Here is a 15,968-nt window from a genome sequence, read left to right as displayed (position 1 = left end):
CAGAGGTATAGAGGCTGAGCTGGCAGACGTCCCGCCTGAACATGAGCACTCCTCGCTGGACACGGGGCTCGGGACAGACCTGGGGTGCTGGTCCACGGGCACTGTGGAGCTGGGCGGCAACAAGACTACACTTGGACTGGACCGCAAGGTAAGGCCCTTTACCAAATATACCAACATTTATACCAAAGTGTCCAGCTAGAATGATCATGAACTGAACTGGTGCTTTCATATGTGGCTCCGGACTAACTCGCCAAAGAAGACCTGGGAAAGTCCTGGAGAAGTGCTGATTTAATTTATAGGTTTGGTTCACGTTTTTAGATTTTCATGAAAATCTCAGTTGGATCGGAGGAGCCAATACAACTCTCCTAAGAAAAACAGATGGAAAGTAATCCCCCAAAAGACCAATATTGTAGGTGATCATTATTTAGAACTGACTGGATTCATAAACCTGACATACTATTTGTGTGGCTGAAAGTCCTTTCTCTCTGCAGGCTCTCACACAGGTTATTATAGACATTGTCAGCACTTTGGGACACCTTTATGGGATAATTATTTGACCTTAGTTCATACTCGCTGACAGAGAAAATGTTGATGCTTATTACAGTTTTTGTTTCATGTGGATTTTCTGAGAAATAACAGAAATATAAACCAACTGCATTTGACAAAGTTACAATTCTTAGCTGCCCATCAACTCAATTTTGAATTATTGGCTGAGAATGTTCTGATATAAACACAACCTGTTTATGTATATTTTAGCGTGACCCTTTAGTTAGTGCTATTTTCCACTGTAAACAGACTCTGGTTGCGGCTCTGTACAGAGAAGAATTAGGAATATTTGGGAGACTGGCCCCTTTGCATCTTTGCATTCATTTGAAGCCAGTCTGTTTTGTAATCTCTCCATAGGTTTATCCCCGACACCGAGGAGACGCTGATCCTCACCCAGTCTGACGAACTGAGCCGAGCCTACGGTGAAGACAGCAGACCGCCTTCGACCAGCATCACCTACAGCTCCAACTCCGACGACTCCAAAAGACACGGGACTTCAGATGGGACTTCAGATGGGACCCCACACGGAGCGCGAGGCGCCGTTCCTTCTGAGCCAGACGATGCGCGGGCACAAGCTGAAGCCAGAGGAGCCACTTCTGTGGAAATGTATCCCAAGCAAGTGAGGCGCAGCACGAGGCAGGTCGCTGTGCAGATGACTTTGAACCAGTCTCCAACAATAACAGCGTGGGAGGCAGGGTGGAACGTTACCAACGCCATCCAGGTGAGCCAGGAAACCGATATCAGCAAATTAGACTATCAGCATCACCTCAATGAAATGCAGAACCTGTATAAGTGCACGAGAATGTTATGGTATGAGCCCGCGCCTCACAAAGTTTATTTTAAAAGGATACTTACTTACTTACTTCTTTACTTTGAACTTTCATGTTTTTTTTTATTTTCAGCAAATACTTCAGGAGGTTGACTACTTGATTTTAGTTGACAAAAAGCGGGGATGCACCGATACCACTTTTTCTAAAACCGGTACAAGTACAAGTACTTTGATTTTAGTACTCGTACGAGTACAAGGCATTTTCTTCAACAGACTTTTTGAAGTGAATGTATGGTTTAAAGACTTTTTAACTTGTTAATTTTTGTTTGTTTGTTTGTTTGTATACTTTATTGTCCCCGTAGGGAAATTTGTCCTCTGCATTTAACCCATCCTTCGATGCCGCTTGGGCGACCCGTAAGGAGCTGTGCCGCGCCCGGGGACCCATCTCCATGATTCACCTATTGCACATGTTTTTAGTGGTAGGGGAAACCGGAGTACCCGGAGGAAACCTACGCAGACACGGGGAGAACATGCAAACTCCACACAGAAAGGCCCCGTCCTGGTGGGAATCGAAACCCGGGACCTTCTAGCTGTGAAGCGGAGGCGCTAACCGCTGCGCTACCGTGCCACCAATTTACTCATTTATATTTCCTTGAGTGAAGTAGGCGACACTTTTAAGAGAAGTTATATCAGAATTGAACAGATACCATTTTATTTATTTGTTTAATTCAATATAATTTTACATTTTTATTGCACTGTCCATCATAGGCAGAACGGTGTCCAAAAGCTCCTCAATGCTTGTGCTTTATTCATTTATCTATTTTTATTATTTTACAATAATATTGAGATGTTACTTATTGCTGTAGTTGAATGGTCTCTTTTCGCCTTTACTACAGCTCCGTGTAGATTTTCTCGTGTGTTTATAGCAACTTATCCATTAGCCTACAGTTTTGCTGCAGCTGATTTTTGCTCAATATGGACATGCTGTATGTATTTAATTTGCATTTTCTGAGGGCTTTTTATTCACTGGGTTAGTTTATCAGATGAATAAGCCTTTGGGCATAAAACGGCGTAAGAATCACCAGAACTGTTAGCCACAAGTTAGCGGCTAGTTTAGCAACGTTAGCCTGTATCTTGTAAACACTGCAGACTCCACGCTGCAGCACTAACAACATTTAGCTCTGGTTAAATCCAGCACAGACTCTGATTTAGGGAGTGTCGTCTGTAATAAAGTCATCTCTATGTGGAATATTGTATTTCCACTAAAGAATTCTCCAGTTGTTATTTTCTCTCCTCAGCGGAGAGGTGCGTCCTGTAGGAGCACAGGCTCCACGTCAAGTAGTATCGGTTTCTGGGATCGGGACCTCATTAATGAGTACGAGTATGAGTACAAGCATGTGGTATCGGCCTGATACCCGATGTTGGAATCGGTGCATCCCTAGCAAAAAGTAAAGACACTACTGGACAAATATTACTCCAATGTGAGTAAAAGTCGCTCCATCTAATTATTACTAATTAACTAACTTCAAAGCAGAAAGAAAAAACAAATCAGTTTTAGCAAAAACTATTTTGCAACATCAACCAGTTGTGCCCGAATTCCCCCTCTGTACGGCAACACGACGGGGACAAAACTTCTTTCTCGCTGTGAGTCATTGGCATTTGTCAGCACATCAGCACAGCGCCACCTGCTGTTCTGGAGTGGACATTATCAGGCTTTTTAAAATGAACAAATAGTGGAGGGGGAAGTTATAGGAGCTGGTTTTGGCCCTCGGACCTGGCGAGCACGTGTGAGGCTCATTCCGCTTTCCCGATTGGATCATCCGCTTGAGAAAATGTAAGGATCGACACTATAAATTTAACACTTTCTTTCATTGTCTCAAGATTCTCACAATAACTTTATTTAAAGACAAATCATTTATGACGAGAGCACTCTCGGTCAGAGTGCGTGCTTGAGGTGACGCGGCCCTATTAAAGCATAAGTGGCATACATACTCCAGAAAACGTCTTCTTTGGCGCTCCGTCAGGGGAAAAGCGAACGCAGCGGCGTACACAACAAACATAATGAAAGAGGCGCGCATGCTAAACACTGTCCGCTGGGAACGAGGCGAATTTGCATAAAACGTTTCTGTGGGAGAGATGTAAACACACAATTTAATCATTAGAAGTAATTGATTTTAGCGCCACTGTCTGTACATAAATGCGTTTGACAATGAGATTGGGGTTTGGAAAGTGGGCAAGTGTTTCTTATGCAAATGCCTTAGCGGAGCCGCGCGTCTTCAGAGAGCCGCACGGCCTTTGTTTAGCGTCCAAATGTGGTCCCTTTTTTTTTTTTTTTAATCTACATAGAAGCAAGCCACCGCAAAGCAAAGAGGACAGGAAATGTTCGGAATGACAATATGCAAGGAGCAAAATTGCGACACAAATATAAATGCACTGCTTGATGTTAATTATGCGACAAAAAGAAGAAAGAAATCCATAAGGTTGAGTCTATGTTCTCCCACAAGACGTTGTTTCACTCTCGATCAACTGTTCTTCACTATGGTGGCAAAACGGTTGAAAAATAACAGCACAAAGGATGATGAAAAAGATAAATAGAAATAAATCCCGTGTTTGTAGCCTCAGAGGAGCTGGGGGAAGTGTGGATAGGGAAGACGACCCAGATGAATTTTCTAACTCTCCCAAGATGTAACTTTAGTGCAGGTTATCGAGACTCTTCTCCCTCTCAGGACGAGCCGTTGTTAATGTTGAGAAGAATGGCGCATCAAAGCTAAAAACAGTGTATTTTTCCGTTGGTTTATTGATGCCAATATCACCGCGTGTGTGCCAACCAAATCAAGTTTTTATTAGATTGCGAGTTGCTGCCAGAAATATCAAAAACAACTCCAGAGCTCCAAACTCATAACATGGAAATGATGAAGTTCAGAGAGAATTAAATGTTGAATTTAATGAGTGTTTGTCTTTTGTCAAATATAGATCATTTATATACGTAGAAGTCAATATACTTAAGAGAGCAATTGTGTGAAAATATTATAATATGAAGTCAGTGCCAAGCTGCCTCTGTGTTTCTGTCTAATGGTTTTGCAATTTCGATGCAACACGAAAGACAAATAACAAAAACCATGACTGGCTAGTTGCTTGGTTGGCTGCACTGTGGAGCATTCTTGTAAGACCTGAATCTGTGCCACTGGGTTGGCAACAGGGAAAGGATATTTGTTTAGCATTTTTTACATGGCACAAGTCTGCCAAAGAGCTGCACAAGGTAAGGGTTTGTTTCCATTCACTCCATCACTTCTTGGTGGTGGCAAACAACATATCGCCCCCTTAGAATTATGAGGTTCTGTCTGACATTTTTGTCCAAACTGGATCCAGGAACAATAATATGTGAATATATCAATCATTTCCTTTACGTTCTATACAGATGGGATTTCTGGAAAAAAGAAGAGGAAAAATTTAAACTTTCTTTACCTACTCCAATACTACCTTAACAAATGCTGAATTATGAAAATAGGTTTCTACCCAATAAAGATACAAAGACATGAAGAGGAGCAAAGTGGTTCAACAGCCAATAATTACATAAATAACAGAGAATGCTAACGTGTCGTGCTCACTAGTGAGAGAAGGAAGGAGCGTGAGATCAATAGATGGATCGGTGCAGCGTCAGCAGTGATGCGGTCACTGTATCAGACTGTTGTGGTGAAGAGGGAGCAAAGCTCTTGATTTACCGACCGATATACGTTCCCACCCTCACCTATGGTCATGATATCTGGGTAATGACCGAAAGGACAAGATCGGGCATACAAGCAGAGTTTCCTGCGCAGGGTGGCTGGGCGCACCCTTCGAGATCGGGTGAGGAGCTCAGTTACCCGGGAGGAGCTCGGAGTAGAGTCGCTGCTCCTTCACGTCAAAAGGAGCCAGCTGAGGTGGCTAGGGCATCTGTTTCGGATGCCTCCTGGTTGCCTCACTCGGGAGGAGCTCCAGGCATGTCCTATTGGGACAAGGACTCGTGGAAGACCCAGGACATGCTGATGGGACTACGTCTCTGAGTTGGCCTGGTGTCCCCTCGGGGTCCCCCCAGAACAGCTGGAGGAGGTGTGTGTGGATCGGGAAGTCTGGGCATCTCTGCTGAGACTGCTGCCTCTGTGACCCAGCCCCAGATAAAGCGGAAGAAAATGGATGGATGGATGGATGGATGGATGCTAACGTGATGCTTTATGTTAGCCTCAAGCTACTTGCTAATGCTAGCTACAACTGCCAGTTTTTCGCTTCTACTGAACAATCTGCAGTGAAAAAACATCCACGTGGACCCGATTTAGACTTGACTTTATTTGTATGTAATAAATAAGTTACATTCCACCAGAAAACGTCTCAAAAGAGTGAACAATAGAGTTATTTTGTGGTTGTTGATTGCGCGTTTGCCCACATAAATCAGAAAATGTAACCATAGCATGCAGACAACTTTCTTACCAAAAATAAAAACTCCAGTGGTGTGCACATTCCGTAATTATATATATATTTTCCCAGGCTTAGACGCAACGTAAATTTTGTTGATGTAGCTAACTTGCTTGTAGGCGACATAAACGTCTCGGACTGAACGCTGCGTCTCCTTTGTATTTCCATGACCCCTGCCCCTTCATAACTCCATCAGATCAACATCTCTTATTTTCTACACAGCCTTGGTTCACTTATCATTCCTCCCAGCCAGTATTTTTTTTTTCTCTCCCTTCGTTCTGTCACTGGGAGCCACTTCAGGTTGCGCCGTGGCCAACGTGGAATTAGCTGGCAGGAGCACACAGGGAAAGCAGCAGCGTGTATGGGATACGAGGGTGTCCGATTGAGGGGGGGATAGTCTTTCATCCTTTTCTACATCAAAACCCCCACCAGCATATGCCTAACAGACTGCAGTTAGTGGATACGGACTTGAAAGTACCGTGTTTGTGTCTTAGCAAAGTTGCAGTTCCCTGTGATGCATCTCCCCTGCCCGGGCCGTTCCAACACGCTAGGGCCAAATCAAAGCGGTTATTCGTCAGCTGTGATCGCCGCTCTCGAGGACGTTATTAAATCCATCTGCCAGTTAAACATATACATGAAAACAACCTACACAGAGGCAGGAAAAAGCTGTAAGACGGAGGGGGAAGAAAGCACGCATTGTAAGAGCTGTATTTGCCGCTCTTCCGTTCCACATTTCGGGCCTCAAAATACCACCCTTTTTCCACAATCACTTCCTTTGTGTTTCACTCTTCACTTCCAGTTATTACTCCTCAAACTAGTCACAACAATCATTCAGGGAACGCAATTCGGCTGCCATTTTATTCCATTTCCAGTCATTCGGTGCGCTCTGAATGCCTCGCTCGCGCAGCTATTACGGCCGCATCTGTACGTAATGGGAAATGTCAAACAGCCATAGAAATGGGTCTTGATGAGCGGTTTCCTTGTTGGGTTCAGGGCATATTCGTGCTGGACCTGCCCTTCGCCCTGGTGCATTCTGGGTATGTGGGGCTGCTGCTGCTGGTGGTGTCGGCCTGGGTCTGCAACTACACCGGGAGAGTCCTGGTCTCCTGCTTGTATGAGGACGGACACTGGTCAGTATTTAAATGTGTTGTTATAATGGTTGCACTTGAAATAACCCTACCAAGACCTAATGTACATTTTACACTGTGTATAAATATGATGGACAAAGTATTCAGAGGGTGAAATTTTACTTTTACAGCAGTGATCTTCAATCAGCTCTTGATCAAGTATTTGGGTTTTTTAAACAATGGAACATTTAATTAAGAAGTTAAGAGTTTTACCAGGATTTTATTATGGAAATAAATCCATCACTGTTTAAAAGAGGTCAGGGTGTGGTTGTTGACGTCCAGCGCTTCCTGGAGATGTTGTGAGCGCAGGCGTTCCTCATAGAGATCTACCTTTAAGGCTTTTTCTCGCCGCCCGTTCTGCAGCTGCTCTTGCAAAGTGAGATTGACCCTCTCAGCTGAACTCAGAGTAAACCGTAGCTCCTGGATCAGCGCGCCGTCTTTTCAAAGATTTTTATGTTTAAAAAAATGTGGCACTGATGGGCCAGACCGAGCCTCTTATATAAAATACTAGCTGAGACCCGGCCTTTGGCCGGGCCTCGCTAGTCTCCACATTTGATATTCTGAGATTATGAGTGATTACAAAGAAATGTCCAACCCGTCACACAGTTCAGCTGTAGACCAGTGGTTCCCAACCCATTCCAAAAACTGTGGCCACTACAAATGTGTGAAATAATGAATGCTAAAAATAATGTCAAACAAACTGCAATTGGAGTGTTTGATGCACCCGCGCTCCTTTCTTATAAACTACATCGACAATATTTTCGCTAAACTCAGGGAATAGAATTCAAGAGACAGTGGAATAATTATGGATAAATATTAGGGGTTCAGCTCTAACGGTTTGGGTCACGGTGCAGGACCCGTGGTTTGGTGCATCACGGTAGTTTACAATCAAAAAAATAATGAGTAGGTTTTGAACTGAAATAGCCTAATGATCGTTGTTAGACAGTATTTATAACCTTACAAAAAAATTGGCAATGCGTTCAAAGCTGCTTTAGAATAAAATGTACCTCTGGGCTCACAATACGTGAAAGCAAAATAGAAAACAAATGGTACAGCAGCAAAGTAAAAAAAAAAAGAAAAAAAACTACGCAGTGCAGGCCATGCGCTCGTTAAGTAGTAGTTTCAATTTCGCTTTTACGCACACGGAGGAGAAATCAGTCGGAGCAGCGCGTTTGATTAGAGGCTCGTGTTTGAGCAGGTTTTGGGCAATGTTTAGCGTGTACTGGTTTTTCGGAGACAAAGCTTTGGAGACGTATATGGGCAGGATTGGATGTGACGCATTTGTCTGCGTCTCTAACATTACGCAGCCCTGGATGTAAAATGAACCACAGCCTCGGTCACTGCAGGAGAGACTTAAACAAAGACACGCAGATGTGTTTTGGAGGATGTAACTGTACCTGTGCGGAGCGTCTGCAGGTTTGCGGTGAGTGACAATGACACACATCGCCCTGGTTGGATGCGCGCGCACACATACACGCGCGCACGCACACACACACGCACACGCGCGCGCGCACACACACACATACGCACACACCGCCCTGTTTTGATGCGCGCACGCGCACGGCAGCACCAACCACGCACACACTCAGTACTGTCGCCAGGCTTCCTGGTGTTCCCAAACGGTCTCCCATCCCAGTCCTAACCAGGCACTTCCCTGCTTAGCTTCAAAGTCGGTATGGGAAATAAACATGGCGGCGCCCAGGCAGCGGCCATTGAAATAGCGTTTTCTATAATAGATAATAGATACTAGCATGCATTTAACATATGTAGCATCCCACTTCTTCGCAGGGACGAGTTAATCTGCACAGTGCAGAAATGCTGAAAATTTTACTTGAGAGTTCATGAAATTTATACAAATGCTTTTAGGTAAACAGGGTTTTCCCCCAAATGTTGAGTTCACAACATACTAAAGGAGGACAAAACAGATCTCATTCCACCACTAGAAAAATATTCAGGTATGGAGCCTTCCAGTTACATTTTAAATATGTTGTTCCCACTGCTGCCAGCAGGAGGAGCCCCAGTCACTGTCTTCACCTGCTCTAGTACTCCTGTTTGTTGTGTAGGTAAAGGTATCATTTAACAAAAGACTAAAACTTTTAACATTTTGTAAGCTGTGTTATATTTCTCGGTTCCAAACTGTTTTTCTTTGGCAGAAGAGTGAGCAAAATGACTCTTTAGATAATGACCCCTGATATCGACAGATAGTATCGATACTTCACAGTACATTGGGGGACTGACTTTTCTATATTTCCAGTGGAGGGCCCAGAGTGAGGGTGCGCCACAGTTACCAGGACATTGCAGAGGCGTGCTGCAGAGGCCTGTGCCCCCGCTGCCCCGCGTTGGGAGGAGCCATGGTCAACGTGGCCCAGGTTAAACAATACACTTTCTTACTCTGGAAGAAGCCATGGCCACATTCATTTGATTTCATGTCTGTGCTTGCAGCTGATTGAACTGTCGATGACGTGCACGCTGTACCTGGTCGTCTCCACGTCCCTGCTTTTCGACAGCCTGTCCGGGTTGGCCGTACCCAGGCTAGGCTGCTCTCTGCTGGCCCTGATGTTCCTGATGCCCTGCCTCCTGCTCACTGACCTCCGCTCGGTGTCGACTCTCAGCTTTCTCTGCTCCCTGGCTCATATACTCATCAGGTGACTGTGAGATAACCTTATGTCTTTATGTCAGATGACTTATTGTGCAGTATGGTTGTCCCGTCAGCCTGCTGGTGATGCTGTACTGTCTGAGCCGAGCACGCTCTTGGGCGTGGTCCTCTCTGTCTATGTCCGCGGACCCGGAGGAGTTCCTGGTGTCTGTGGGCATCATCATCTTCTCCTACACGTCGCAGATCTTCCTCCCATCATTAGAGGGCACTATGCAGGACAGGTGCCAGTTCAACACCATGCTGGGCTGGACACACGGAGCGGCCTGTGTCATGAAAACTCTCTTCGCTCTTCTGGTAAGCGTTCATATGTGCTCACTGCCAAATCGATCCATCAGCTCGACTTTCTTTTACTTCCTCACACCCTTAAAAAGTTATTTCTAGCGCATTGACCTTCTCTTGGGCTCTCATTAACCGTACTGTTGGAGGTCAGGAGTGTGGGTGGAGCTTTGGCCCGGGGTCAACAGCTCCATCGAGTGAGCAGTCAGGAGGAGAATGACTGACAGAGCGTCTCCGCTGTTTCGTCTCCCCTCAGTGCGTTCTGACGTGGGGTCGGGACACCAGCGAGGTCATCACAGACAGCCTGACCCCTCTGCTCCGCCCACTGGTCAACACGTGTCTGCTGGCCAAGGCTTTGCTCTCCTTTCCCCTGCCTTTCTACTCGGCCGCCGAAATACTACAGGCATGGATACTCAAAGGTATGACTGCGAGTCAGTTTTGTCCATATTCACAATTTCAAAACTCCTTCATTAATCTATTTACATAGGATGAATAAGTAAGGCTGTGTCCGAAAGTCCAGCCTAGTCCCTAACCCGTCATTCACTGTATAGGCCCACACTATATAGTACACTACATAGTGCACTTTACACTACTTTTGCTAAACTCTGGGAATAATGTATTTCTGTGATAAAGACTGACCAAATTCAAGAGACAGGGGAATATTTATGGATAACTATTAGTCAAATGTTTTTTTCACATGGATTTTACATGAATGAAGAATAAGGCCTGGATTATTGCCTTTGTTCCTGAGAGAGGACACTATCGATCATCTAACAGCTCAAGCTGTAAATGATCAGCAACTTCATCAACTTTTCACTTTATATGCAAACAGTTTATTCATGAAAAATATGCAACATGTGAATAAAACTGTTTTCATTAATTCGTGTTGTGTTTTGATCAAAGTCCTGTCGCTGTCCGACTCTCGCAATGCATTGTGGTCTATATTGACCCGTTTAGTGACCATCGCTGAACACTACTTTAGAGTGCAATGTTGAGTACACTACTTTATTCTCTCTGGACACCCCTACACAATGGCGTGACCAAGATATTGGTCACAACAAAAAAACACTCTATAATTAGTAAAACAGCATAAGAAGAATCGTTTTATCTGTCTAGTATTTATCAAGGCAATTTTAGATTTTAGTATTCTTGATCAGACTTAAAAAGTTATCATTACGGTGTACTACTGTACACATACCTTGGCCCTTGGTAAGACTCCCATGCAGTTGTGGGGCCTTTATGAGTGGAGTGGTCAGTCTTAGATAGGTATCTAGGTGCTCCCTTTGTGTCAAATGGAGAATACATTTCCTGATGGAGCGTGATTCCAGTGGAATCAACTGCAACAGTCTCCATGAATCAACTGCAACAGAAAAACTTCACCGCACAAGTACAAGAAGATTGAAACACTAATACTCCCACTAATACAATGACTGTATTGCAAATTAAAACATAGAACCAAGACCTTTACCTATTCATCCATACCCCTGATTGTCAAACTTGTTTGTATCACAGGTTAAACTGACTAATATGTAGATTGCACAGTGCCTCAGGGAGAATCATTTATACTCTCAGGGGAGTAGGAGAAACCTTGAGAAGTGTGGCCTCTGGCTTAAATGCGTTTATACAAAATCCCAGGGTACTCTCCGATCACAAACACAAACAGGAGGAATGAACTCTTGACATCTCGCTCCTTTGACAGTGCCCTGAAGTGAGAAACACACAAACAACCTGAACCTGCCTGCATCGTTATTTATGTAAAACCGAGGGATGAGTAACCCAAGTTCAACACCTTTGGTAAATACTGCTAATGTTTATTGACCACCCCGGGTCTAAAAACAGCACAACGCTCTGCAGACCTGCAGCTCAGCGGATGGGATTGGAAGGCTATTGTGAATATGCAGATTCTGTGTGACTGCATACAAGTTCAACAATTACACATTTTTCTTTAGAATATCTATCAGGAAAGTTGAGCACTGGAATAGCTTTTGTCCCGATGTGAGAGAGAGACACCATATTACTAATACAGGACCAGCATAAACCTGACTAATATTGACTATTTGACATATACATAATAGCCTTTATGATGAAAAATCTACGTTTTGAACTTCTTACTATTTTTTAATGTTAAATCCTCATCAAAAACAGAGCTGGAGAGGTGTTCTTTTTGATGCACGCTTGTACCTATGCACATTTAGTTTGTCTCCCTCTTCAGCACTCAAAACTTTCGTATACGCAAAACAGATAAATAATACTCTGAAACTTCTCTGAGCTTGAAAATCTAGACACCAAACAAACTCTCTTCCCTACGTAGAGTTGCAGTTTGACATATTTTTCTTACACTAATTTTAGCCTTTTCACCAGAGGAAGGATTGCACCCTCTGCTGGCGTTTTGTATAACTACATTTATTACTAGACACCTTATTTCAAATAAGGCCATGGTGTTGAAAGTGATTGTAAAAGTACAAGAGTTTTATCTGAATGGCCTGAAGCAAAGATTCCTTCCCCCATGTGTTTGTATCAAAGATTAATGCTGCAATACTGGCATGAATACAACTACTTTGAGACAGCTGTGAAGATTATAATGTAATTGATGACATATACTGTAGGTGAAAGCGGCCTGCCTGTATCGCTCTTGTAATAACACTAATGTGTCATGTGGACACAATGTGACACTCTCAACAGTGTGTCATATTGCTCAGGTCACTCCTTTCATCAGATAAAAAATCACTAATGTATCCACTGTCAACACATAGTGAGCCTGAGCCCTTCTCTAATGTATCTGTCAACAACACTCGTCATCCTGTTTCTAGTGACCCAGATTGTGTCACCAGCACAGTATTTTTGGTCAATGAAAAGAAAAACATAGAAAACAGATTTGTATTTAATGGTAGTAACTCGGAATAAATACTATAATGCAACTTACAGAAGCGTTGGCTGTCATGTGGTCGTCATATCACACTGTTGTAGTGAAGTATGGGCTGAGTTGAAAGGCTACTTAATTTAGCCATCAATACAAGCTCGGAGTAGAGCCGCCGCTCCTCCACATCGAGACAAGGCCCACGAGGTGACTGGTATGTTTGGAAAGCATCATTGAGGTGTTCCAGGGATGTCCCATTGAGACAATTGGCCCTGGGGTAAAACTCCATCACATCTTGGAATTATACAGTTGATCAAGTTTAGATCATTCCTTTTACCTTCTTTAAAAAATATATATACATATACAAATCATGATTACCGTTTATCAGAAAAGAAGTGAAAAGACCATCAATGCGTCACTTTTCCGATGAACATCACCAAAGCACGTTGTAACCTTGAACATTCGAGGCTGTATTTCAAAGACAATTTGTTATTCTTTTATTGCCACTGTTTCATCAGAAGTATATCTCAGCCCTGTCTGCTATTGTGTCATTAAAATGGTGTCGAGCTGCAAAAATTAAATATAAATTGCCTCATAGTGGAGCAATTAATCACAGTAATCACACTCTTATTCATGGAGCCTGTGGTCGAGGCGGCAGTTGCCTGAGGTGACGATAAGACTTCTCAATGACAAAATAATAAAACTGCACAGAAGGAGTAGTAACTAAAGATTGTTGTACTGTAAACCCAGGAGTGATCGGATTTCAACTTCTTCAGTTTATTTGGCACAAAAAGATGTTGGCTCGGTGTTGTTTTGTTTGTTTCATTTCATTCACACTTTATGTAGGATAATGCTCTCACAATCTATATGGGCCAAAAATGTCAGATTAACGTTTGGTTTATAACTTTTGGAAAATCAGCACGTGTAATACCTATTATGAATAAGTCTCGCTATTCTATGGTAAGTATCATTATCAACAACTGTATGATGAGTATATGTTTCCATAACTCACTCAACCTGGCCTTTTGTACATGTTTTAAGTAGCAGGGGACGTACGCAGGCACGGGGAGAACATGCTCCAGATGGGAATCGAACCTGGAACCTTCTAGCTGTGAAGCAGGGGCACTAACCGCTGTGCCACCGTACCCATCATGTTTGTGTTAGCCTCAGTTGTGCAGGAGTTTGAGGAAAACGGCAGCAACTGAGAGCAATACTTAAAGGAACAGGCCACCGTTTTTCCATGCTGTGATATGTTCTTACCTGAGCTTAGACGAGTTGATACGTACCTGTCTGGTCTTTGTGCATCCCTGGGGAAGAGCGTGGTCGCTTCCAACTTCACAGGTACGCATCAACTCGTCTAAGCTCAGGTAAGAACATATCTCAGTATGAAATAACGATGGCCTGTTCCTTTAATGTATCACAATACAATGAAATCCTTTTAGCCTCTGTTATACGTATGTATTGCATTATGCCAAAAAAGGTATCGTCCAAGCCCTATAATACTACAATAACAAATTGTCTCATTTCAGGATGTGGCTACTCTAGTTCCGCTAACCTAAAGTTGTGAGCACCAGAGAGATATAGAGAGATTATCTGAAAATTAACTGGTAGAGAGCTGAGGAGACGTCTGGGTTTATAAAGGTCAGCAAGTTTGTCTTGAAGATAAAGTCTAACAGGCAACATATACTCAAATAAAAATAACTTTTCAAAATGTAATAACATGAGCCTTTAGCTTCAAGACAGACTTGGCGACCTTTATGAACACAGACGTCTCCTCGGTAAAACTATTTACAGGAAAGATGGTTATTCGAACGGGTTTGAGATTATTGGAATAATAAATGAACAGGGACAGGAAGTACTGGCACTCACGCTACCTCTTCCATCCTCCTCTCCTAGATGTGGCCTCCATCCCCAAACCCGGCTGTACCTTACCCCGCCCTGCGCTGCTGCTCCGGGCCACGCTCCTCCTCAGCTGCCTCCTCCTGGCTCTGCTCCTGCCCAGATTCTCCCTCCTCATGGGGCTCACGGGCAGCGTGACCGGGGCCGCCATGACCCTGGTCCTCCCCTGTGTTTTCCACCTCCGTCTGCAGTGGGACAGGCTCCCGGCGCGGGACAGGCTGACCGACGGGTGCATCCTGGGGCTGGGGGTGCTGTGCAGCGCCTCTGGGGTGTTCTGCTCGGTGAAGAGGCTGCTGCAGGGGCTCTGAGGTGAAAGGAGCCTGCTGAGTGGACACTTTTACACGGCCATTTGTAACCTGTATGAGTTTTATAATGCTTTATCAGTGTGCAGTTACATACAGCGATAGGCTACTTATTGATTTCTGTGGACTCATGCTGCAGTCTGTGGTTACTATAGCGCACTAGAGATGTTGTGGTTTGTAAGGTTGTGAGGGTGGCTTTTTAAATTGGAGGTAATCAGCCATTTTTTGTAACTATTTTATGACTAGAATGTTTTGCAGAAAGAAGTGTGTGAGTGGAGTGGACTCTTTGGTGCTTTGCCTCCTGACAAACACAGTGCTTTGTTTCCTTGGGCTGGACACCTGGATGAGACGCGCAATAAATACATTTCAGCGTGAAATAAATCATCCGTTTACTGTTGTGTTTTGTCAGTGCCGCTGCCCCAGTGTGGTCACCTGTGCCGACCTGCTGGAGCTGACTAAATGATGTTAAAACCACGACTGTCAGCATTTGCACAGCGTCTAATTGTATAACGTTACGAGTGCACATATGTTGGAGCAAGTAGGAGTTCTGTTTGTGTGTTTGAACATCTGTTTGGGAGCTGGCACTCGCAGGCCGCAGTGGGAGGACCAGGAACAAGCTGAGAAAATAAAGAACGCACAGTCAAGAGGCTCGTTTCGCACGTTACAAATGCAGTGAAAACAACGGCAGCGAAAGTGAGCGAGGCAAAAGGGCAAGAAACAAGAGCTGGAAGAAAGTTAGAAAACTGCAACTTTGAAGATTGTTGGAAAGCTTGTGAAACCAAACATGAGCAAGAGGTACAGCTGTGGCGAATGAGGCAAAAGTCACACTATAGGTTCAAGTGGAAGATCGCCGGCACACACTGCAGACGTTACAACCTGAGGCAAGACACTTCAAGACTTAATAACTTCCACAAACCTAAAGATGAGACACAATTCCCCCCTTTTTCATTTTTACTCTCTTTCCCACACGCCCCTCCCTTCCCCTCCTCTTTCGAGCAGCGATCGTGTTACAAACGGTCCCTGGTCTCATGTTTCACTCACTTTACTTTGCGACACATGCAGACACGCACGGAGCCTCACAGCTGAC

The 15,968-nt window shown here is 44.1% G+C and overlaps 1 protein-coding gene across 1 annotated transcript; it reads left to right on the top strand.

Moving 5' to 3' along the window:
* On the top strand, positions 1–15,012 carry LOC306974902 (vesicular inhibitory amino acid transporter-like). The gene is made up of 8 exons (XM_079572309.1): positions 1–148; positions 904–1,267; positions 6,758–6,894; positions 9,146–9,260; positions 9,334–9,536; positions 9,604–9,841; positions 10,080–10,242; positions 14,577–15,012. The coding sequence occupies exons 1-8, from the start codon at positions 42–44 to the stop codon at positions 14,885–14,887; spliced, it is 1,638 nt and encodes a 545-aa protein (XP_079428435.1). The 5' UTR covers positions 1–41; the 3' UTR covers positions 14,888–15,012.
* The last annotated feature ends 956 nt before the right edge of the window (positions 15,013–15,968 follow it).

Source organism: Gobius niger (assembly GCF_951799975.1).
Source record: "Gobius niger genome assembly, chromosome: 15".
Taxonomy (NCBI): Eukaryota; Metazoa; Chordata; class Actinopteri; order Gobiiformes; family Gobiidae; genus Gobius; species Gobius niger.
This window is presented reverse-complemented; position numbering and strand designations above follow the sequence as displayed.

Excerpts from the sequence above, each read along its gene's own strand:
- LOC306974902 (XM_079572309.1), top strand. The coding sequence starts at position 42 with ATGAGCACTCCTCGCTGGACACGGGGCTCGGGACAGACCTGGGGTGCT. Across the intron at positions 9,537-9,603 it reads CTGGCTCATATACTCATCAG|CCTGCTGGTGATGCTGTACT; the intron begins GTGACTGTGAGA and ends TTGTCCCGTCAG. Across the intron at positions 10,243-14,576 it reads ACAGGCATGGATACTCAAAG|ATGTGGCCTCCATCCCCAAA; the intron begins GTATGACTGCGA and ends CTCCTCTCCTAG.